General features: G+C 41.3%; 1 protein-coding gene across 10 annotated transcripts in view; it reads left to right on the top strand.

Moving 5' to 3' along the window:
* Positions 1 to 22,660, top strand: part of TMEM65 (transmembrane protein 65) — a 100,313-nt gene that overhangs the window by 62,157 nt on the left and 15,496 nt on the right. For 4 of the 10 annotated variants that reach the window (XM_085572530.1, XM_085572529.1, XM_085572536.1 and 1 more), the window contains one exon: positions 713 to 9,975. In XM_085572530.1, coding sequence (XP_085428656.1) covers positions 713 to 1,035 — 323 coding nt within the window. In that variant the 3' untranslated portion in view covers positions 1,036 to 9,975. Of the gene's footprint in view, positions 1 to 712 lie in introns of all 10 variants that reach the window. The other 6 variants (XR_014953044.1, XM_085572531.1, XR_014953045.1 and 3 more) reach the window with 5 other exon arrangements.

The raw sequence follows: 22,660 nt of genomic DNA, 5'->3' as shown, positions 1-22,660 counted from the left end.
AAATCAGGTCAGCTTTATTGCCACATCAGGTGTTATTTATTGCAATGGGCTTGTTTTAACTCCAGCACTCAGAAAAAGAAAAGCCCCAAACCAGTCATCTGTCCTAAATGTACAATTTGACTTCCTGAAGCAAAGCCATTCACAGAGTGTGCAGCAGAGTTAGCTCAGTAGCTCAGTTTGTGCCACAGAATTAATTGGAAGATTTTGCCAAGAAATTTGCCAGTCTTTTGCCATTATTACAAGCAGTGGTACTGATAGGAATGTATCTGTATCCATGAACCTCCATCCTGCCTTCTTTCCTGAGGTGGCTGTGGAGACACTGTCCCCAAGATACTGCTCTGTGTGTGTGTACCTGCAAAATGACCAAGACTGTAACAGTTTTTGCCTGCCTATTGACCCCATTTTCTTCACTTTCCACATGAATACTGAACATTGTTGATTCTCCCCACTTTTCCTTTGGTAAAACATATGGGATAGCCTTAAATACAAAACCTGAATCTATTTATTTTACCATGCTTGAAAGTACTCCACCTGTAAAATGATTGCTTCTACAGTTGATTATTATTAATCAACTGCTAATCAAAAAATAACATGTTATATAAACAGACTGCTACCACCCCCAGCCTCAAAAATTACTTATTGAAATATATTTTTGTACAGTTAAAATACTCCTGTTGATAGATTTTCACTTTGCCTCCTCTACACTTCACAGATAACAGTGGAGTTATATATAGTGATGGAGTCTGGCAGCAGGGAGGAAGTATTTCCCAAGGAGTCTGTTACTGGTGTGTGTTAGGTAAGAGCTGCAGACACAATCCTGCCCCACCAGCATGGGCAGTGAGAGTTTCAGTGGCCTGGGAATACCATGACAGTGTGCAACTTTATCTGCCTGCATTGCCAGGGACAAATGGTGTCTGGACAACACTGGAATGGGAGAGAAATCATCACTTCCCATGGGTGGGAGCACTGCTTTCAAGGCAAGAGGCACAAATTGTTGCTAATTCTGCCATTTTCTATAGGATCACAGGTATATAAATATTGAGCAGACAGTTAATTGCTGTGAGCTTTTAGGAGCAAGGGAGTTTTTACATGGTTTAACAAATTGTCAATCAGAGTGGGAGTATCAGCTTGGGAGGGACAAGATGAAGTCTTTATATTGTAGCACAGCTACAGTGGACTAGGGAGAAAAGATGGGCAAGCACAGAGCCTTAGTGTTAATTCAGAGCTCCTGTTCCTCCAGGCCAGCATGTGGTAGAAGGAGATGGGGGAGTGAAATCCCACTGAGGGCAAGTAAGAAAACAGAAGATGAAAGTTGGAGCAAAGTGGTGAAACAAAGGTTGGACAGGTAATTTCCATGGGAGCCATAGAGGGTTGTGAAGAGAGAGTTCCCATTGAACTGATACCATCTGTTGTCACATTGCACATTACATTGGGCAGCATCTCAGCTGTCCAAAGGCACCCTGAACCCAAACTGATGCTCCTGAGGAGCATCATCCTGAGCCCCTGCTCAGGGAGAGGGGGTCCCCCACATGTGTTGTGTTCCATCTGCAAAATAGAAGTTGCATTTAAAAAGCATTTTTATTCTTCCTAATAACGAGGTTATAAATAAGGCAGTGAAGTATTTTAATTTTTGCTTGACTAGGGCTTATTCAGCTTCTAATTTGGAATGGCAGCAAAGCTTTAGTATTAAACAATCCTGCTGAAGCTCTGGGTGAACTGAGGACTGGAGATACTGGGGTACTACACAGGTCTGGGGTTTCTAGGCTGAGCCACATCATTACATCACCAGAGGTAAAATTGCAACAGTGTACAAACATGAATATGCGTAAATTATATATAAGGCATTGTTATGAGATCAAATATAGGAAATTCTTTAGGTGCTTGGATTTATAGCAAAGATATTTAGGCTCTAATGGTCAAAGAAATGTCAGTGGGAATTCAATATATCTGTCTATTTGTAGATCTAGGCCACAGTCCCTGTCCCAGAGGGATTTTAGTCCCACTAGATACTTCTATCAGGAATGAAGGATCAGCATAAGTGATGATGTGCATTTTCCTTTGATCCTTCCACTGCTTGGCATTCTCTTCCTTTGATAAGGTGCCAATCACTTCCACCCCCACCCCTCCCCCTGTTCCTTTTTTTGTCAGACCACACAGAGGAAGTACAAGAGGTGATTGGAGTGGGCTGATTAGCCTTCACAGTCCTCAGTGCCCTAGGTATGGAGCTGAAGGCCATAAATCTCATCCAAATTTCCCCCTTAATATGGTTTCTTGAGGCTCTTTAGGTTGGGGTTTGGATGGAGCTGCTCACTGAGTTCATTCATTTCTCCTACACTGTTGCAGATTTCACTAGCTTACTGATCTATATCTAGGTCAGCTTCATAAAGCATCATTTCTGTTCTAGGGCTTCATAAAGCATAGTTTCTGTTCTAGTCTTCAGCTGGGAAGATAGCTGGAAGGGGCTGGATGACAAATGGTGAGACTGCATGGATCTCCAAGTGAGTGTTAGTCTGTAGCTTTTACTTAGTGCCTTATAACTATTTGCAAAGATTTGTGAATTGAAGTAAGCAGTGTGTAAGAGACTAAAATTGTTAATGGCTTAAATTTTCTAAAATCGTTAAAGGACTTCTTGCCCACCATAGCAAACTGTAAAGACACAGCTGAATATTTGTGAGCACTCAAGCTGACCCCTCCCCAAATATGCTTAAGACCTGGAATTTGGATTTTGACAGGAACTTCAGATAAGATGAAGTGGGTACTACTGTACAAGTGTCCCAGGTAGAGGGAGGAGAATGTATCCACAAGTGATACAGGGAAGAGAGATTGGAATGCTGTGTTCAGAGGGAAGCTGCTGATGTGCAGAGGCACAAAGGGTGAGCACAGCCCTCCTCAGGCTCCAGCTGGTGTTGAATGAGGTAAGGAAAGAGGCAAACCCTGTGTGGTGGGGAATTGTCCCTGTCCTTACTCCAGCAAACTCAGCTGTGTTAACTCCCTGCCAGGGAAGTACCAGAGCACTCACACGTACCCTGGAGGTGTCTGACTGCTGATGGGCCACCATGAGCCATAATGAACTCAACTGCACTGGAGCTGTGTCTCCTTGGAAGGTGTCAAAGACTCCCGAAATGTCCCAAGATCCACAACATTACATCTCCCAGTTGAAACTCCCTCCTTCAGAGGAGGTATCTGGGCATTCCTATTTGAGCCTGAGTGCATATAAGCCAGAGTTTGTATTCTGGGGGTTTCTTCACCACCTGATGGATCGAGTCTGTGACTCACTTTGACTAAGGCTGTGACCATCACTTTGACCAGCAAACACTGAAATGGCAGCGGCTGAGCCTCTTCACAAGGCCTATGGGTGGTGAGGTTTTCTACTCTTATAATTCCCTTCTCTTTATTATACATTTTCTGAAGTGATATTTTTCTGCTTTTATTTTGTCATATTACTGTAGATAACAGCAATCAAAATGTCTCCATACCTGTTTTCTGTTTTGTTCTATGATAAACCCCACACACGTATAATTACAAACACCAATCATTCAGTGTTGTTTCACTCTAATCCACCCCAAGTGAGTCAGACATTGAACTATACTGATGGTATGGGCTAAAAGTGTTCAAAATTAATTGCTTTAAGGGGTCAACTCTCCTTTAAAGGTGTGGGGGCTTGGCTGCTCCTGGGGAAGGACAGAAAGAGAAGAAAAGCAGGTAGATTCTAATGACAAATTGTTTGCTGCTCTGCTAATCATGAAATAAGGAGTTAAAATGTAAGCCTCAGCAGCTGTGAGGTTAGACCTGGCTGCAATACACACAACCTCTGCCATAGGGGTGACAGGGAGGGAGATGGAGTTGGGTGAAGAAGAAGAAGAAAAGGAAGGCAAAGTAAGCAAAGAAGAAAAGAGGTTTAAGGCTGAGTGGGAAAAAGAGAAAACATGAGAAATGATCATCAACCCTGATTTACATTTTATCTAGAAGATGTATGGCTTTTACAGACTCTCAGAAAAAGAATATCTGCTCAGAAACAGCTTTATCTGTCACTTTGTGGAGCAAAGTTCTTTTTCACAGTAGAAGGAAAAAGCCACAAAACAGCAATTTGCAGAAATAAACTGAATTTCCATGATCAGCTATACTGTCAAACCTGTCCTCACCATGCTCTTTTTCTGTACCTTGGACTTCTTTCATGTCAGTTTTTGAATCAAGCAGTAGAAGTGTAGCCCTTCAGTGAATTGGAAGGAATGAAAAATTAGAGGTCAGAACAATCTTATTATACATGGGGAAGGAGATTTACGTTTTCTCTGGGTCCATAATCTGATTTTCCATTGTAGCATTTATCCATACATGAAATCTTCAAGCAAAAGAATTTAGTTTAATTACTATGTAATAATTTTCCAGATGGTATCTATTACATTGGAAAGTGATAAATATCTCAGCTAAATTAAAAAGAAATATGCGTCATTCCTAATAAATTTCAGCAGACATCTGCCAATAAGGCAAATCTTCTGCAAGGCAAGTGTTTGAGTTGCAGGAATACTGAAAAAATAGAGGGAAAGTCTACATGTGCATCACTATGCACATACATAAATAGCAACAGATGTGAACATGTAGGCAACCATCTTTTGGGGTATTTGCCAATTTAACTGGTTACAAATCTGCCTATATTCCCAGTATGCTGAGAAGGGATTCAACTTGCAGCAAGGATTTCAAAATTACACTTAATCCTGTCAGCCTGTCCTGTAATCAGGGCCTGTCGGTCTTCAAAAAGCCCCTTGGTGTGGGAAAGGTAAGTGATGAATATCAATGAATGAGAAGATGTGAGCTGTTCCCCCATGTACAACAAATCACGATGTGTCTGCTGCAACTGGATATTTGGTAGGAAGCCTCATTTTCATCATCATTCAAAAATCCTGGTGGAAACCCCAAACAAGGATTAAATTTCCTTTCAAAACACTAACCTACCATTTTATGAGTCCCAGTAGATGTTTTGGCATTGCATTTTTTGTGTGGTTTGGACTTTGTCTTTTTGTGACTCCTATTCTAGTTTTCCTCTTGAGTTCCCCCTCTGCAAGGCCATTTTCTTGCTCCTGGCTCTGCTGGGATGAGAGACAGGTCAAGTGCAGGGGCTACCTTTCTCATGCTGTGTCTGGTCTGTCCATCTGCAGCAGCCCTAGTGCAGAGGGAATCCCCCTGCCAGGAGCCTGCAGCTTGTGCAATCCCTGGGGAGTGCCTCTGCTTTCCTTCCACACATTGCTACCTGCTTGTTCAATTCCCGAGCTGTAATGCTAGCCAGGAAAACAAGCACAGTGTTTGGAGCTAGAGCCCTGATCTCATTTTGGAGCTGTGAAGATATTTTAGGAACTCAGGATGTTTGAGGTGGTTAGCCTCTCTAAAATGTGAATGTTCAGGGCCTTGTTGCCTCATTAAATAATAAAGTTACTGACTGTCAAGTGCATTGAAGACCTGGGATGAAAACTGTGTCCTCTTAAGCAACTTCTGATTTTAGTGTGATGGTGGTAGGCTGCCTGCTAATTACATGGCTGTCTTGAAATTGGTAACTCAGCTCCCCATGGGGACCTGCTGTGACTCCAGACACATGGTCTCTTAATTTTCTGAGAGCAGCAAGCAGATCAGTCAACAGCTTGCAGATCAGAGGACAATGCTGCTGCAAGCAGGAACTGGGACTTCAGGATGCTGTTCAATAAAAACCAAACCCAGCTAACTGGTTTTCGGTACAGGACACAGCCTGGTTCCTCATGATTTGCTCATTCTGCAGCTACATAGCAGTGTGGGGTTTGGGTTTGCTTCTGAAGAGGAGCTGAGTACTGCAAGGTCAGGTCATGGCACAGAAGCACCTGCAGTGCCAGGGGAAGGCTACAGGGATATAGAAGCATTTGAGTCTAAAACATCTTCTAGAGTACAATTTCCTTTCCAAATCTATTTCCAGAAAGCCAAAGCTGTAGGTCACTGCCCCAAAAGTTTCCTGCTGGAGGAGGGAATTATCTGAACAGAAGGAATGTTCAGACAGAACTGTGAGGACCAAACCAGAGTGCTGGTTTGTCTGAGCTCACACAGCAAAGCTGAAAGATCCCACCTTTGGATGCCAGCCTGTGCCTTTCCCCAGGCTCCCCCTCTTTCAGGTGTCTGCTCGTGCTTCATCTGTTACCCCTGGGCAGATGAAAGAAAAATGTTGCTGGTAAGATTTTCTCTCCACTGTTGCTGACAAGCAATCTGTCTGTTCCTTATCATTAACACTGTGCTAAAAAGCTCCGCTCGTCTGCGTGTACTGCTAAAGGTCTTGCAGCTGATATGGAAATGTCTGACGTGTCTGCATTCCCTGGACCTCGCATTACAGTGGGGATTGACATTTCCTTCGGACTTGAGGTCAAAAGCCATATAAAAATAAAAACCCTTCATAAGATGATATAGATGAACTTGCACTGTAGCTGGCCTGAACCTCCTTAGTATCCACAGCAATCAAGTCAGTAATATTTTATAAGATAATAAAAGCTTCTCTGTCGTCAGAGGTCTGTTGGAAATAAAAGCATCCCCTTTTTATCCATCAAAGATACAGTGCTTTGTTCCTGCCCTGTGAGCAGTACTAGCATCTTCCCCATAGGTCAGTCCAGCTTTGAGATCTTGATGAGTGTTACACTACAGATTTGCTGGCACTAAGCATTGTTGGTGTTCAGGCTCTGTGGTCTGTTTTACATGGCAAAATCTGACCCAAGGATGTTGAGAACATCTGGAGGAACTCAGGATAAAAGCCTTGTCCCAGTAGTAGCCTACCTGCCAAAGACTCTTCTCCCAAAGCTTTCTCAGTGTGCTGTTGCCTGTTGTCATCATTATCACCACAATTACTAATAATTTGAACCACTGTAGTGCTTTAAGTACATGTCTGTTCTAGGAAGAGAATCTCCCAGAGGCAGACAGAGTGCACCTGTCTGTAGCAGAAGATGGTCCATGCAATAGAGAGCTCACAACATAAATAGATGGGATCAGAGGTTGGGAGAAACAGGTGGCAGATCCTCCACTCAAGGCTCCTCTCCCTATATTAAGCTCTACCCTACTTATGAAACCCAGAAAGCTTTGGTGACCATATGCTGTTAGTGGGAAAGCTCAATTGTCCTTAAATCCTTACAGGATGTTATCTGCCCCTGTTACTTAGCTGGTGGGAGTGTATCCATCCATCTCCAGTTATCTAACTGCCATCTCCTCTAAACTAGTTTTCCATGGTCCAGTATAGCTCTGAGAAAGAGATAGGAACATATGGACTCTGCATTCCATGGCTACTCTCTTCAAAGTGTAATGAGTGCTTCCTTTGGGAATGCCACTAGCTCGTAGAAGGTGCTTAGGTAGGTCTCTCGGTCTCTCAGACTACAACTTGACATCCATAATCAGATTAATTGAGATTACAGACAAGCTTGTAGAATAAGTAACAGAGGAAAATGCTGAGCTGCTGATAAGCAAATAACTGCTGAGAAGTTTCAGGAACTCTGGCTGTATCATTTTAGGGTGGCATTAGATGAGTGAATTGCACCTCAGCTACATGCTATGGAAAAAGGGGTGTTTCTTCCCATGTCTTTATGGAAGTTGCAGATCTCACCCAGCTGCAGATGTAGCTTTGGACCTCTTCCCCAGGACAAAGCCTGAAGGTTTAAAGGCCTAAAGAGCCCTGCTGATGAGTGGTGAGTGGTGGTGGCAACAGAAAACATTAAAAACCTCCCACAAAAAAAAAAAAAGATTAGAAAATCTGCAAAAAGGGACAAAAGAAAATATTGAAATAGCCTCAACACTTTAATCCCCATCCCATTTTAATCTAGAACTGTACTCTATTAGTATAAAAATACCAATTGCATTTATTTTGTTAAGGCTTTGCTGAGTAGCTTGACCCCCAGTCTAATGCAGTTACCAGGCATATTTCTCTTCTACAGAGAGGTGAACAGATGGCTTTTTTGTGTGTGATTGTGTAAGAAAACCCATTTCTGCAAACAGGGGATGTCAGGTGAGTTAGTGGAACAAACCTCTAATTCTGTAATAAGTTAATTGTGCAGTGAAACAGAGCTTAGTGTCAGGTTGGTTTCCACTCAGCTCAGGTAAATTAATTAACTTTCCAGTGTGTTACTGGAATGCTGAAGCATTTGCTCCTGTTTCTGGATGTGCATGATGTCAGAACATACACTGCAAATGAAACCAGGAGCTTTTTCCTCCTTGCTGATATCAACAGGAGCTGGTTTGATCCAGCCCATGGTAACCCCTGTCATACCTCAGTCTGGCTTGGATGGCAAAGAATCACTGATGAATGCTTAAAAAAGATAGCTATGAAATCCCATTCAAGAGTAAAATATTTGAGGCTAGGAAAGGCCTTTAATGGCCATCTCAACCTTCAGTAAGGCAAAGATTTTCTGTTGGTTCTGTTGGTTCAGATGCATTGCATTATATCTGATTATACTGGTAAAATAATAAAATACAGTTTTGTTGCTGATTGCTATTAAAACATATATTTGTATAAAAAGATTAAATCTCATTAGCTAGAATTAGAAATACATATATCTATGTGTTTAAAATGGATATATGCTACTGAATATGAGTGAAGATATTGTGATTGCTCCCATTTGGTTGCACACATCTTTGATGAAGACTCTGTCTAAGCTTTTGGAGAGAAACAAAACCTTCAAGGGCTCATCTGACTAATTTTAGGAATTTGCATTATGATGAGATGGCCAGCATCCTGAAAGACTCTATACCTCTGTGCTGATTGAAATGAGGAGGTAATGATTAACACAGAGGTAAAAAATCTGCATTGAAGGCATCCATATTTCCTAAATAAATTTGACTGGATTTTTACTGTAAAATTTTTAGTATTAAAAAAAAAAGGCATTCCTTAGAAAAACCAACTAATGACATAATAGAAGAGCAAAAACCCAGTTAATGAAAACTGTTCTGGAAGAGTTTATGAATTGGCCAGATCGTTAAGGTGAAATTCCCAGGCTCATTTGTCATGCGTCAGAAATTACAATGGGAAAAAACTGAACTTTGCCCTGTGCTCCTGAGATTTTACTAAACAAGGTCATGCAACTGCCAACTGAAGACTGACATAAAAGCTGCATTTGAACCAGATTCCATAGCAATTAACATTTTATTGAGTTAATCAGAATCAATATAAATTTAGGTTGCTTTTTTTCAGATGTGGAACGGGTGGTGAACAGAGTGAAAGCAGTAGAGGCTGTGAATAATGGTAAATATTCATTACTTGTCCTTTTTATTGTAAATGGGATTATTTATGCCAAAATCAGTGCTCTGTCTTAACTTGAATATTCAGCTAGGCCTATTATTATACTGCACAAATTATTATGCTGCAAAAATTATATTATTATACTGCACAAAAAAAACCCCCAACTTTTTATTTGTTTGATGCCTCTCTTAAAGGGCAGGAAAATTCAGTGAGAGAATGGCATGAACCACAAGGAGAACAGTTTTTCCTCTGTCTCAAGATAGCCATGTATCACCAGTGTTCCCAAATTAGCTTATTAATCTTCAGATACTTTTTTAAAAAGGGTAGAAGAGGAAAAAAAGAAATAAAAATTAAATAGTTGGTTAAATAGAGATGCTGAAACACAACATTTGCAAGATACTGCTGAAAACACTTCTGATGCAGAGGAATTTTGAGGAAATAGCTGAAACACAACATTTGCAAGATACTGCTGAAAACATTTCTGATGCAGAGGAATTTTGAGGAAATAGAGCTTTGTCCACTGCTACTTTCTCAGACAGAGCAAAATGACTTCTTTGTGAAGCAAAGCTTTCAGTCTCATCTGCAGTGCTGAGGTTTTGTTCTCCCCTCCACAGGGGCTTCAGGAGCTCATGGGGCTCATTACACAGCAGGAGCTCAGGAACATCTGTCCTGCCATGAGTCAAGTGGGCTGACACAGGGGAGCTGGTGTGCTGACATCTGGCAAGAGATACTCAAACCTGACATGATCACTGCCTGGGTATAAACTTAGAGGAGACTTCTCATGTTGGGAGCCTCAGAGATGTCCTGTGGACCTCAGCCCAGGAGGAGGAGACCTGGGCATGGCTTGCCCTGGACTCTGCTGCTCAGTGTGGAGCTGGCTCTTGGGGACATGGGCCTCTTTCACCCTGCTGTTCCCAGTCCTTCCCTCCCCCTGGGCTGGGAGAGGTGTGTGGGCAGCATCCCTGCAGGAGCACCTTATAGATCCATCCCTGCTGGAGTCACCCCTGCTCTGCAGATCCAGGATGTTTCTCCTCATCTCCTCCTGCTGCACAGGAAGGGTAATGATGCCAGGTAACTTGTAAAACTTCATATCCAACACATTTTGGCTTCTTTCTGCTTTCATAAAAAGTTAAGTGTGTCTGACCATTTTCTCTGTTTATAGGCAGGGCATGGAAACAAAATCAGAGACATGTGTTGTGTTTGTTCCAGCAGCTGTGCAGCTCACACTGCTGGCACACGGAGCTGCATATGGCAAAGGTCCACAGCCCCACACAGTAAAGCCTGTATGATATAATGATGCCAAGTCCTACAGCTCCCTCTGGAAGCTTTGTCTGTCTTTCTGGGCACCCAGGAGTGTTTGACCCCATGTGCTTCTCCTTTGTGCCTTTTTCTTCTACTTATTGCTGATGATGAATTGCTGTCTGACATAGAAAAATAACTGGGCCAAAGTACACTCAGGCAGGAGGGAGCAAAGGTAAACGTGTGTTTTATTTCTGTACATTTTATAGCTGCTGCAGAAGCACAAGCTCTGATGTGCAGTATTTTCAGGAGTTCAAACCCTAGTAAAAATTGTGACATGAGTGGTACTTACCATGTATATGTTTTCCTTAAGGGAGATTATGTGAAGTCATCACTGCCATTCAGACTGGAATTTTTGGAAAAGGGCACCCTCTGTCACACAAAATCCCTTGTGCCTTATGTACCCCCTCCCTTGTGCTGGTGGCAGCAGCTCAGCTATGTACCAAAGGTTAGCTGCTGAGTCACTGGAACCAAAGCATCCAAACACTGGCTTACTTGAGAGCTACTTGCTAGGAATGATAATTCACTGATTTGAGGTCTCTTTCATATGAATTTGTGAGAAATTTAATTACCCTTCTTTCCTGAAAGATTTTTTTTTTTCCATTTCACACTTTTCCAGGAACAGGAGCAGCAGAGCAGCCAAACAATGCTGGATGCTCATCTTGGCAATTTCCAAAGTGCTGTGAGCAGAGTATGCCAGGAATCTCGTTTCTAAACAACCACTCAAAGTCTTCTGCCTCTGTTAAAGCTTCCAGGCCCCTTATTCTGAAAGCTTTATCTGAGCTGAGAACTGCCTGGAGAAACTCAATGTGAGCTCTCAGAGTATTCACACACAGTGGATAAATATGGCTGATAAGCATGGCTTGGTAACTCACAGGTGACTGAGTCATTTGGTAGAAGAAGCAGAAACAGAACTGCAGCTTCCTAATTAGCACAACTTGACATGACTTGGCAGAGGGAAAAATTCCACTTATTGGTTTACCCAGGCCCAGATGTACTGTGCAGTGAAAGGTAATTACTGGGACATGATTGCTTACAGGATGTGACAACAGGCTCTCTAAGGTCTTGGGGTTCAGACTAATTTTTTCATTTCATATCTGTCTGGTACCTAGCACATTTGTTTAGTCTTATCAAAGAGATTCCAGTGATAAACATCATCATAATTCATGGCAGCCCTGCATTTTCTGACATGTATTTCTCTTGCAGATTAAATATCTAGCCACACAAAAAAGCATATAAATATATAGTCTCATGGAGTAAAGGTGCAGTCTGGGCTATCATCCTGGAATGGAAGAAGAGAATTATGCTCTACTCTTTTGGTTTTCTGAATTGCAGTCCCACTGAGCACAGCTGGGAATTGCACTAAATCCAAACATTCAGAACAGAGCTGAAGATTTCAATGTGCATGTTGTCACTTCCTCACATGAGAGAGAGTTTCCCTGACTATGTTGGAAGAAATAGTATCCTGACTGTATCTTTTAACTCAGACAGGGAAATGTAAATAGCTCAGGCTAGGGGTGCCATGTATCTGGAGCTACAGAGCAAATGAGTGAGCTGTAACAAAAGCAGAGAAAGAAGCTATTTCTTGCTGCATCAGATTGGAAGTTACAGACTATAGATTTTCTGTCCAACAGAGTTGAGGAGTGCCTGCAGATAGGTTGAGCATGATCTGACTGATCCTGAATAATCAGAATTCCCTGACAAAGGTTCAGGGAGCTAGCTTCCTTTATATTCAACCAAGAGAAACAGTGACTTGTACACAGGACACCTAATACAGACATCCATGTTGACTACAAAGGGATTTATGGGTGACCAACACGACTGTACCTGCATCTATAATTAGATCATGTATTTCATTTGTGATTTCATAGCTGCTCATGCTCAGGAGTCCAGAACCCCTCAGCTTTGCCCTTCAGGTGGTCACTCAGGGTGGCTTTCTAGGGATAGTCCTGGCCAGCTGGTTTGACAGTACAGATCCTGCTTCACACTTGTCTTGGCTGCATAAACTGTCTTACAGATTAAGAGGTGTTATGCTCACGTGGAAATTCTGTCTGTATTCCTTTTATGATTTTGATTCTATTTTCTGAGCTTGCTCCATGTATTGAATTAGATTGAATGTGTTTGTTCAGGCTAACAAGAGAGATTACTTGGACTACATGAAGATTTGGACAGTGAACAAACTATCTTTGTAAATAGGGTAAATACATGCTTCCAATGCAAGACACAAGCCCTTAGGAAAAAAAAAAAGACAAAAAAGCAGTTTTGAATCTACTTTCTCTTTCATCCTCATCAAAGTAGATAGCAACACTTGTTACCATTATTTATGAATTGAACTTGATTTAGTGATTTAGCAATCAGTTACCTTGACATCCTCAAAATGAAAGTGGCTAGAATTTAATCTAGGTGATTTATGCTTCTGGAACTGGCAACTCATCTTAAACAAGCTTCCAAACACCAGAATCTTCTTGTGTTATTGGCCACTCAGAAATAACAATTATTCTAGAAATAATCTCTTAAAGCAGAACTGAATTTTCTGCATTAACTCCACTGTTGAGGTCTTTATCAGCCCGTGGCAGCTTGAGTCAAATATAATCTGCAGCAGTCGAAAACTCCAGAGCATCTGACATTTCTGAGCCTGATGGGAGGTATTTTGGAGCTGTGAATTGATGTGAGTTTGGACTCCTTGAACTCAGTGAACTGAGTAAAGGAGAGTGTGATGGTAACAGAAGCCAATGCCCTTGCTTCCCAGGGACTGGGGCAGCAACTGAGCATCACAAGGGCCTGAGAAAAGGGCTTTCTGGTGCTTTCAGGTGTGGCTGAGAAGGGATTTTCCTAATAAGAAAAGTAAATCTGTGCAGTAATCAGCCAGACCTACTATCACTGTTTTTACTCCCTTTGCAGCTGCTGCTGTGGTGCCACAAGCCCCACTGCAGCAATGGAGCAGTTCTGACCTCTCCAGAGCCTGGACTCTCCATCAGTCAGGTAAACCTGCTGGCCTATTGTGAAGGAAAGCATTCTTTCAGGCAATAGTAGAAGAGCCATAGCAGTCCTTACTGCTCTCAGTGAGACACCAGATCTAATATTTAACACTTTAAATATGCAAGTGCAACTCTCTTTTTGTTGTATAGCTTAGTAATGAGAACCCTTTTTGCCAAAATCCCTACAAAACTACTTTTTGCTTGCCTGCCCTGACCTTGCTGTTTCTCCTCTCTGAATATCATGCTCAGAAGTTGAGAGAGCTGTTAGAGGGCAAGGAAAAATAAACAAGCAGCACTTTTCTGTTGTTTGGATTGCTGTGGTGATTTATGAACAGGGTTATCTGCTGGAGCTTAAGGGAGCAGCAATTACAGACCTCAGGTCATCAGATTAGTTCTCACTGGGCCAGAAGCTCCTTTAGGAGTGGTGACAGATTCAGCTACCAAGTGCTGCCTTTCATGGAGCATATGCAGTTACTTCAAAAAGCCAAAGGTTTTACTGCAAATGGGATTTTTTTTTTTTAATCTACTGCAGAGAAAAGGACCAGAAAACAGCAGGATTTGTCCCAGGGAGCGTCCATTGCTGGGAGGGGATGAAGGAACTGTGCCAGTGGGGCTGGTCCCAGCTCCCCCCAGCCCTCCCCACCCAAGCACTGGTGCCTGCCCTCGCAGGGGGGTTTGCAGGGGGGCAGCACGATCCAGTCTCTCCCCTGCTATGCTCTGGGCCACTGCCAGCTGGCAGATCTTCAAGGATGCTGAGGACTTGTGCTGCATACCATGGGGAATAAGCAGTGCTTTACATCTGAGTGTGCTCAGAGCTCATGGGCTTCCCCAGCACCAGTGCAGCCAAGATTCTTCCCATGTACGGGACAAGACCTCTCTGCTGTGGCTTTGCTGTTTGGAAAGTAAGATAGTGCAGCTATGCCTGTGTGGCCCCGTTGTGTAACTGATGGAAAGGGCAGCAAGAGGCTGACAGAAATTATTATTTATAAATGTGAAATGAACTGAGGTAAACCTGACAGCAATGATTCTGTGAGCGATAAGGGGCAGTATGGTCCTTGAAATTGCATTGAAGTTTTACCACTGCTGCTGTTGAGTTCATATTCTTAAGGGACCCATCCAAGCAATGGGCTGGCTGGGAAACATGAGCACATGGCCCAAAGCTGGTCCCATCAATGACAGTGCAGACATCAGTGCAAAACAGCACTGTGTTTTTAAAGCAAGGAAATGGAGCATTTTATTGGAAATAACCAGTTAAAGTAAAAAAAAAAAAAATCACTTCATAATCATAATAATTGGTTGTTTAGTAGGCAATTAAAGAAAAATGCTGTTCATTAGATAATATCATTAAAAGCCAAGAAAATCAAGCAATTTACTGACATCTGTGCTGTCTATTAGTTTGCTAATTTCCATTGATTTGTCTCATTTCACATTTCTGGAATGATGATTACCATCCCTTTCCATGAAGTCTATAAGTTAGGGTATTGCACAGTGCAAGCTCTATCAGAGAGTCTCTAACACACAAAATATTATCTTACTTCATTAAACAATCTAACATTGCCCTAAGCAAACACAATACCTTTTGATCTCCTCTTTAATGAAGTCAGGATAAGTTTTGTGGTACATATGGCATTTCCATAGGCCAAGGAAGATGAAAAGATACCTCTGATTTCAGAATAAAGAAAATTATCTTTATTAAGCAAGAAAACTTGGGTATTGACCATGTCCTGTAGAAGCTTTCAAAGAGAAGAACTGATTTCATAGAGACTGACTTGGGAATGCCATCTCAGTCTGTCCTGGTCTAAATATTGATGCTTTTGCATTTGAGGTTGAGGCTCCTCAGGCTGCAGATTCACTGTCACCATTCAAATGTGGCATCTGAAGGTGACAAAAGCTACAGCATGCAGACCCAGGGCTATTATAAAAGTTTCCAACTGCTATAACTGTCCTGTTTTATGCAGAGTAAGGATCCTTTATAAGTTTACCAACAGGAAAAGAAACCCCTGTGATTTTCTGTGTATGTCTCTCTGTGCTCTGAATTCTCTCTCAGGCATTGTCTCTGGTAGCCGTCAGCCAAAGTAATGCTTTTCTATTTAGGTGGTACTCTGTGATGACTCTAACAGATGATATGTTTTATACCTGCTTTAAACTCTCGAAGTATTTTGGGTGCATTATTTCTCTGTTTTCTTATTTTTCCCCCACCCTTTTTTCCCCCCAGTGGACTAATTGCAGTTGTTCTGCTTGGTAAAGCATAGAATTTAGATGTTTTATCTTCATTCAGGCTTGTGATGAGCAACTTCACAATCCCACTTCCAATATTGACTTGAGTAATTTATATCCTAACATGCTGAAATATCTCTTGCAATGTGGATCTAACTGATTTGATGAAGGACGTAAGATAAGTTACTTGAAGTTCTCTAAGTTACTCTAAGTTCTAAATTCAGAAAAACCTGGAATCTTGTCTTGCAAAGATTGTGACATAGAAGAGGTTTATGGTGACTGGCAGTACTGTGGGAATAATCATTAGCAACACCTTAGGGCTTCTTAGGACTAAAAGAATTGTCTTGAGTAATTCAACTTCACAGCACATCTGAGGAGGTGAGTGATGATTTGCCAGTCTCTGAGACAAGGAAAAATTGAGCTGTGCTAGTCTACCTCATACCTAAGTTTCAGAAACCAAACACAGCCCCAGTTTTGTTTGCTAACCTCTGAAGTTAATAGTGGAGTCCATTCATTTAGCTGGCTGTGTGAACAGTTTTGTTATTTGTTTGTATTTTTGTTTGTTTGGTTGGTTTGGTTTTTTTGGTCAAATATCTGATCAGAAGCATGTTCTTGCATCAAAAGTAAAACTGTGGCACTCAGAACCAAACTCTCTGAGCTACATTCCCAGCACTGCCTGCAGGAGTTTGACAGCAAGTTCAGTGGAAATGGAAGAACGCTGATATTTCAGCTACTATAGATTTGCAATAAATAGCCAAAGTATGTAAAGAAAATGTGGTTTAAATGCAAATGAAGCTCTGCCTCAATACAGTTATGCATCTTAAGATGCCATACCTAGCCTCTGCTCTAGCCATGAAATAACAATAGAACATTTGTAGCATTACGCACTTGCCTTGCAGTCCCAAAATGTCTGTGGAACTCAAGAAAGGGCTGGAGAGAAATATGTATCCTTTCTGAATGCCCCATGAGCCAGAATGAAACCTATACCTCTGCCTACAAAAATATCAGTGGTCATATTGGCTTTTTTTAAGGCAGTGGTTTGCTCAGAGCTTCTGATCCCAACCAGGGATCAGCATGCTGCTCTGTGGTTGGGATCAGAAGCTCTGAGCAAACCACTGCCTTAAAAAAAATATAAACCTATAAACTAACGAGCTTACATCCCCTAATCCTTGAGTGGAAACTAATTAGTCTTTATGAAGTGGACATAAACTGGATAGAAACAGAAATACTGGCTGCTGGGACTTTTAGAAAATGCACTATATTTCACTTTTTATAAGCATTGAATAAAATGCAATTGATCAAAATGTGCAACCACATTATGAAGATAAATGTCTGTGCTACTTGTGCACATTAAATATCTCAAAGTAGATATTGCAAATACAGTAAAACAGATTTTGTTCTGAAATAGCTTCAGATATCTTTCACAGGTGCTTTTTTCTTATGTCTGAAGAATCTAAGAACAATTCTTTGGTGAAGGTCATTATGGATTTACAGAAGTTGTATATATTTAGAATTTGAATAAATAAACAGCTAAAAATATTAATACTCATCAAAACTGAAGTTCTTCCCAGAAAAAACATTGGCCTTGGCAGGTTTTTCAATTTTAAAAGATCTAGTGATATTTTTAACCCAAAATTGTTATATTTATGGCTCAATATGGCTTTTAATTATTTAAACTAATATTTTTGGCAAATGCAATATGACATCAAACCAAAATACTTTCCACTGTCATTGAACTTTTTTGACATACAGTTTCAATCTTCCAAGATTTTCAATTATTTTCTTTGTCTAAAAATGACATTTTATCCCCAAGATGAGAAGGAAGCTGCATATTTGTTGATCATGAAAGTATGGCTTGGGGGTTCATTTCCCTTCCAGGCTAATCCCTTCTGGGGACAGTTAAATCTGTTATATGAATATCCTCAGATGTCCAGCAGTGGCTGTGGTGCTTACCCTCATGTGCCTTGATAGTGCTGTGTGGTTTGGGGTTGTTCAGTGTTTTATCATCCTTCCACACTACTCCTGGAAGCTCCTGGATATTGTTTAGCCTACCAATGACACAACATAGATGTTTTCTAAGAGTGTTTAATGTGGAAAACAGAGCAGCTAAATTAGACAAAGCAGTGTAATGAGGCCGCAAATCTTATCAGGTGTTGTCTTAATAGGCAGTGGAAGGCAATTACCTCCAATGGTGTCCCCAATTAATTAATTGTTAGCCAGGAAATTCAGCTCGTGGGTTGTTCAGAGAACCCCAAATGGTGTCACATCCTCCTATGGGCTAACTCAAAGAAACTTGCTGCCATCAGAGAAGGATTTGTGAACAACCAATAACTGGGCATCCAGACAACAAGAGTTTGTAGAAAATAGAGTTGCAAAGTTCTTGGACACAAGTTTTTGTAATACCCTGGGTGGGTGTCGCACTTTGATTCTGAAAACAGCCAAGCCAGTACACACTTGGTTTGCTGAAGAGGTGTAACTTGGCCAGGATTACAGCTTTTTGTCATTTGTAAAGGCTTTTATCTCTGCTGTGACAATTTGCCTTTGGAAAAACTCTCCTAAACTTTTCACCCAGCTGATGTTTGCTCACAGTCTGGATGTGCACACACAGAGCTGCCCTATTCCTGTCGTGGCTCAAGAGACTTTTTACACAAACCTCTAGAGATCTTGGAGAGAAAGAATTGTTGAGGGACAGGAATTACAACGTGGTGTGGTGAGCAGCCACAGGTTGTGTCCCATATCTGTCTGCTGGGTTGAATACCCTTAAGGCATATATCCATCATACTCTCAATTGCACATCAGAAGACTCATAGCTGCACTGTGCTTCTCTGAGGTGCCACAGCCCATTCTGGCATAGTCCAGCAGCTGGGCTGGACTGTGTGCTGCAGGCCCTTCTGGTACTGCCAGCACCTCTGCTGGTTCTTGCCTGCCCCTCAGGTGGCTGCTGGGGGTCAGCAGATGGCTCATCCCCACGTCCCCAGCAATGGCACATCTCTCTTGGCTGTTCAAATAGCATGTGAAACACTGTTCATTGATAACAGAAATTCTTGCTGGGCAGTTTCCATCCTGTTTGTACAACCTTTCTGTTGGTTATTTAAATTGCCAGAGGCTCACACTGTGATCACCCAGCATCTGCTCCTTTAATAACATATTCTTTCCCTGCTGTAGGGCAGTTGTTATATTTGATATATTTCCTCATTTTCCAAGGAAGGGACAGTATGGAAGACTTTAGGAAACACATTCAGCACAGCAACACTGCCAGAATGAGTATGTCATCTTACCCAAAGCTTTCAAAAACATTTTGTTGTACCTGTGGACACTAGGGCATAGACATCACTGGTGTCAATGCCACATGCCACACCCCTCATTATCTGTGCCTCTTCTGGGTTTTGTGGCCAAAGTCTAAAATCATCTGTCAAACAGAGGAGGTAAAAAGAAACAGAAGGTGAGCTGTCTTCACAGCACAAACATGGAGAACTACATAGAGGTTTCAAAAGAAACAAAAGAGATTATTGTTTGCAACACAAAGCTGAATGGTGGGGCTCTCACTGCAGAGGATTATCTCTGGGACTGGACAAGTGTTTCATTGAAGATGGGAGAAATGGGAATTACAAGCCTTACTCTCAGCTCCTAAAGTCCCTGAGCAGCATTTCCCTGGAGTTCTCCAGGAGACTGTTACATTCTGGTTGCCTGGCCTTTGTCTTGCATCACCTGCTGGCTATTATCAGAGATGGAATAGCAAGGCTTCTTAGGGTTTATCTTCACACACTGTGCTTGTTCTTCCCTGTCAGTGCTGCACTGAGAGCCTGAGATGGAGCAGGAGGCAGGGCCAGGAGATATTTCTTCTTTTACTCTGCAAAGGAAAGAGAAATCCAATTCATGGACCTGGTCTGTTATCTCTACCCAGAATAATGATGCACACCATGTGGCTCTGCCTGCCTGTTGGTGGCTGCACTCACTGGGAAGTTGTCCAATACCAAGCAAAAGGCCCCAAATCAGCAACTGTGGCTGAGTTGTGGAGCAGAACTATGTCATTTGTTTGCCTGGAGGCCAGTGGAGTGAGCTGGGCATGCTGCTGTATCAGCATGGCTTCTGCAGCATGAAGACCTGAGGAATCATACATTTTCTTTGGTATTCCAGGAGATCTCTTGCCCTGGGAATTCCCACTGCAGTCACATTCCCAGAGGGTGGGCTGCCCATACAAAAGGGAATCAAGTGGAAAACATGGCCTCAGAAAAAAAGGATATGGAAAACCCTCTACGGGCATTTCACCAGCTTAGTGTAGACAAGCTCTTCGGTTTGATGCTGCCCACTGCTCTTGATACCAGCTGGGGGGACCATGTCTGAGTTTGACTGGCTGATCCCATTTTTCTTCTGAGCTTGCTGGGTCTTGTAGTATGGTACTTAGCACTTTTCCTCTCAGTGTCTCACTGAGAGTGGTTGGATTGTGTGGCTATTATTAACACACATTCAGGCTCTTAGCAGCTGTAGGACACAAGCAGTAACACATAGAAGGAGATTTGGTAATGTGACCTTTTGTTTGTGCCAGGGTATGGGCATGAGTTCCAAGATACAGAAATTACCTTGGACCTTTCTTCCCTCCCTTGTTCTATTTACAACCTGAGAGTATTTAGGGTATAGGGCAGTGAATCAAAATGGACTTAGACTTTATTTAGCACTGTAGTTGCAGTTCTTACTTTGACCATGTGAAATATTTTCTTGGTAGATTGATTTCCTTTGGCTCATTTGTTGATCATTTCACATGAGAGGTATCCAGGAATTTTACTGAATTAATTTTTTTTACTGCTTTGCCTCTACAGTTAATTTTATAAGCTGGTTCTTCAAAGCAGTAGGTGGACAGTCAGTATTTCAACACAGCTGTACATAAAGGTGCATACCTGCTGTTATCATGAAATGCAATGAGGTGTGAATCAACCAGAATCTGCCATGTGTGAGCTCAACATGCTCATTAAACAGCCTTTTCAAGCATTTTCTTTCTCAAATAGGAAATGATGATGTAAAAGAGGATCATCAAGGAATATGAAAGTAAACAAAGCAGTAATATATTTAAGAAGTGTATATTACCTTTCCTCTCAAGATTTATAAGTGTTTTATAAACTACTAAGACTCAAACCTAGCAGGGTGTTATTGTAATGAGTATTGAGACATCTTACTTCACCCTGAGTTGAAAACAGTCTTGTGCATGCCAATAAGTTTCTGTTATAGATTTCCCTATGTTAACAGAGGTTGAGATATTATGGACAGGATGGGCAGTCTAATATTAAGGTCAAAGTAAAAAAATGTTGTGGTTTACAGAGACAACAAAAGTAATTTCTTTTCCAAATGCCTCTGAGGAAAATAAGATTTTTGGGGTTTTTTTTTATTAATACAAATGTTTATTTGCCTAGCAAGGGAAAGGATCCTCTTCTCAAAATTTCAATTGTAAATCAAGTTCCAAAGCCCATCATATTAATGTTTTCATTGTTCAATTTGTTAAATTTGTGGGGGAGAAGATTTTTTTTTTTAAAGCAGAAGTGTTCATATAATCATGTGATTTCAGAAGGTCTAGTTTTAATTAAAACACCAGATATTAAGTTTTATGATAAAATTATAAGATGTAGCAAAAATTAAAAGAGAAATATTTATTGAACCTAAACCAAGTCTTGTTCATTGTTTTCTTCATGGATCAATAGGAGTTTTAAAGGAATATGAATTGTTATAAACCAATGTTAGTGGAGGGGTAAGGAAGGTGATACAAAATTCTTGCATAGAAAAGAATGAAACCAGGAGCATTTTAAATTTCTGGATGGGATGTGACACTAACTACATTGTAAAGAGCAAAGGTGTTGTGAATAAGTTTTAGGGAAAGTTTGCATTTCTAGTCTCACTGTAAGCAAGACTTCAGTATGTTTAACTTTGCTATAAATATCTCACTCTAATGGCACTGAACTTCAACAACTGAAAATAAGAATAAGATCACAGAATTATGGTTTTTGTCAGTATTTGCTGGTAAACTCAGAAGGAGCATGACACTCTGTCAGAAAAGAGTTTTAAATTGCCTTTAATAATCACATGGCATGCTTCAGGATTTTATCCAGGCCCAGGTCGCTACAGCCCAGTACTTGCTGGATTCATCATAAATTAAAGTAGTGATAACCCATTAAACATACTAATGATTTTTATTAATGGGTTTAGTATAAGATGCTGTTCTCATATACATGATGGGCTTTTCACCCACTTAGAAAGAATATATTTTCTTTTGGAATTTGCTGTATGAAAACTGTAGCTCTCCTACCCATATAAGCCCTTGAGGTTTCTAGCTAGCCAAGGGCTTTTTGTATTCTAGTTTGATGTATTTTTCTGGCTTGGTCTATCCAATCATGCTACTATTCTGCCTTTCCTGTTACACAGCAGAAAGATCAAGAAATGAGTTTCAAAACAATAAAAGGTCCCTTCTGTCTCTTGATTCAACAACAGAAGTAGACATCTTGAAAAACCTGGAGGCTGATGCCTGCAATTTTATTTTCTGCTTTTTGCTCAGCTGGGAACATTTTTCTTATGCTGCTTGACCAAACAAGTATGGTCCCCCCAGTATTCAGTACTTGCCTATTTTATGTGCAGGGATAAAGGCAGCTTCAAGGCAGTAGCTTTGAAGCACACACTTTATTGCCCATTTCTTGCTAAGATGTGATTCATCCTTGAATATTACAAAAGCCACACTCACTGAACTTATTTGTGCCACCTGTCTTCTTTCTGTAACATTGCTGGGACAAGTCGTGTACACACGACCATTGCCAGCACCACAGGGTGGTGCCCAGGGCAGTGGGATGTGCAGCACTGACCATAGCTCTACCTGATGAAATTAACTGCTTAAACCTGCACTGAGGCTGTCAAGTTTGTTAGGAATCTTTAATAGCTATGTGAGGTGGCACAGACAAATATATTT

The sequence above is a fragment of the Lonchura striata genome, chromosome 2 (genome assembly GCF_050655825.1).
Source record: "Lonchura striata isolate lonStrDom1 chromosome 2, ASM5065582v1, whole genome shotgun sequence".
Classification (NCBI taxonomy): Eukaryota; Metazoa; Chordata; class Aves; order Passeriformes; family Estrildidae; genus Lonchura; species Lonchura striata.
Note: the sequence above shows the minus strand (reverse complement) of the source record. Positions and strands in the feature narration are given on the sequence as shown.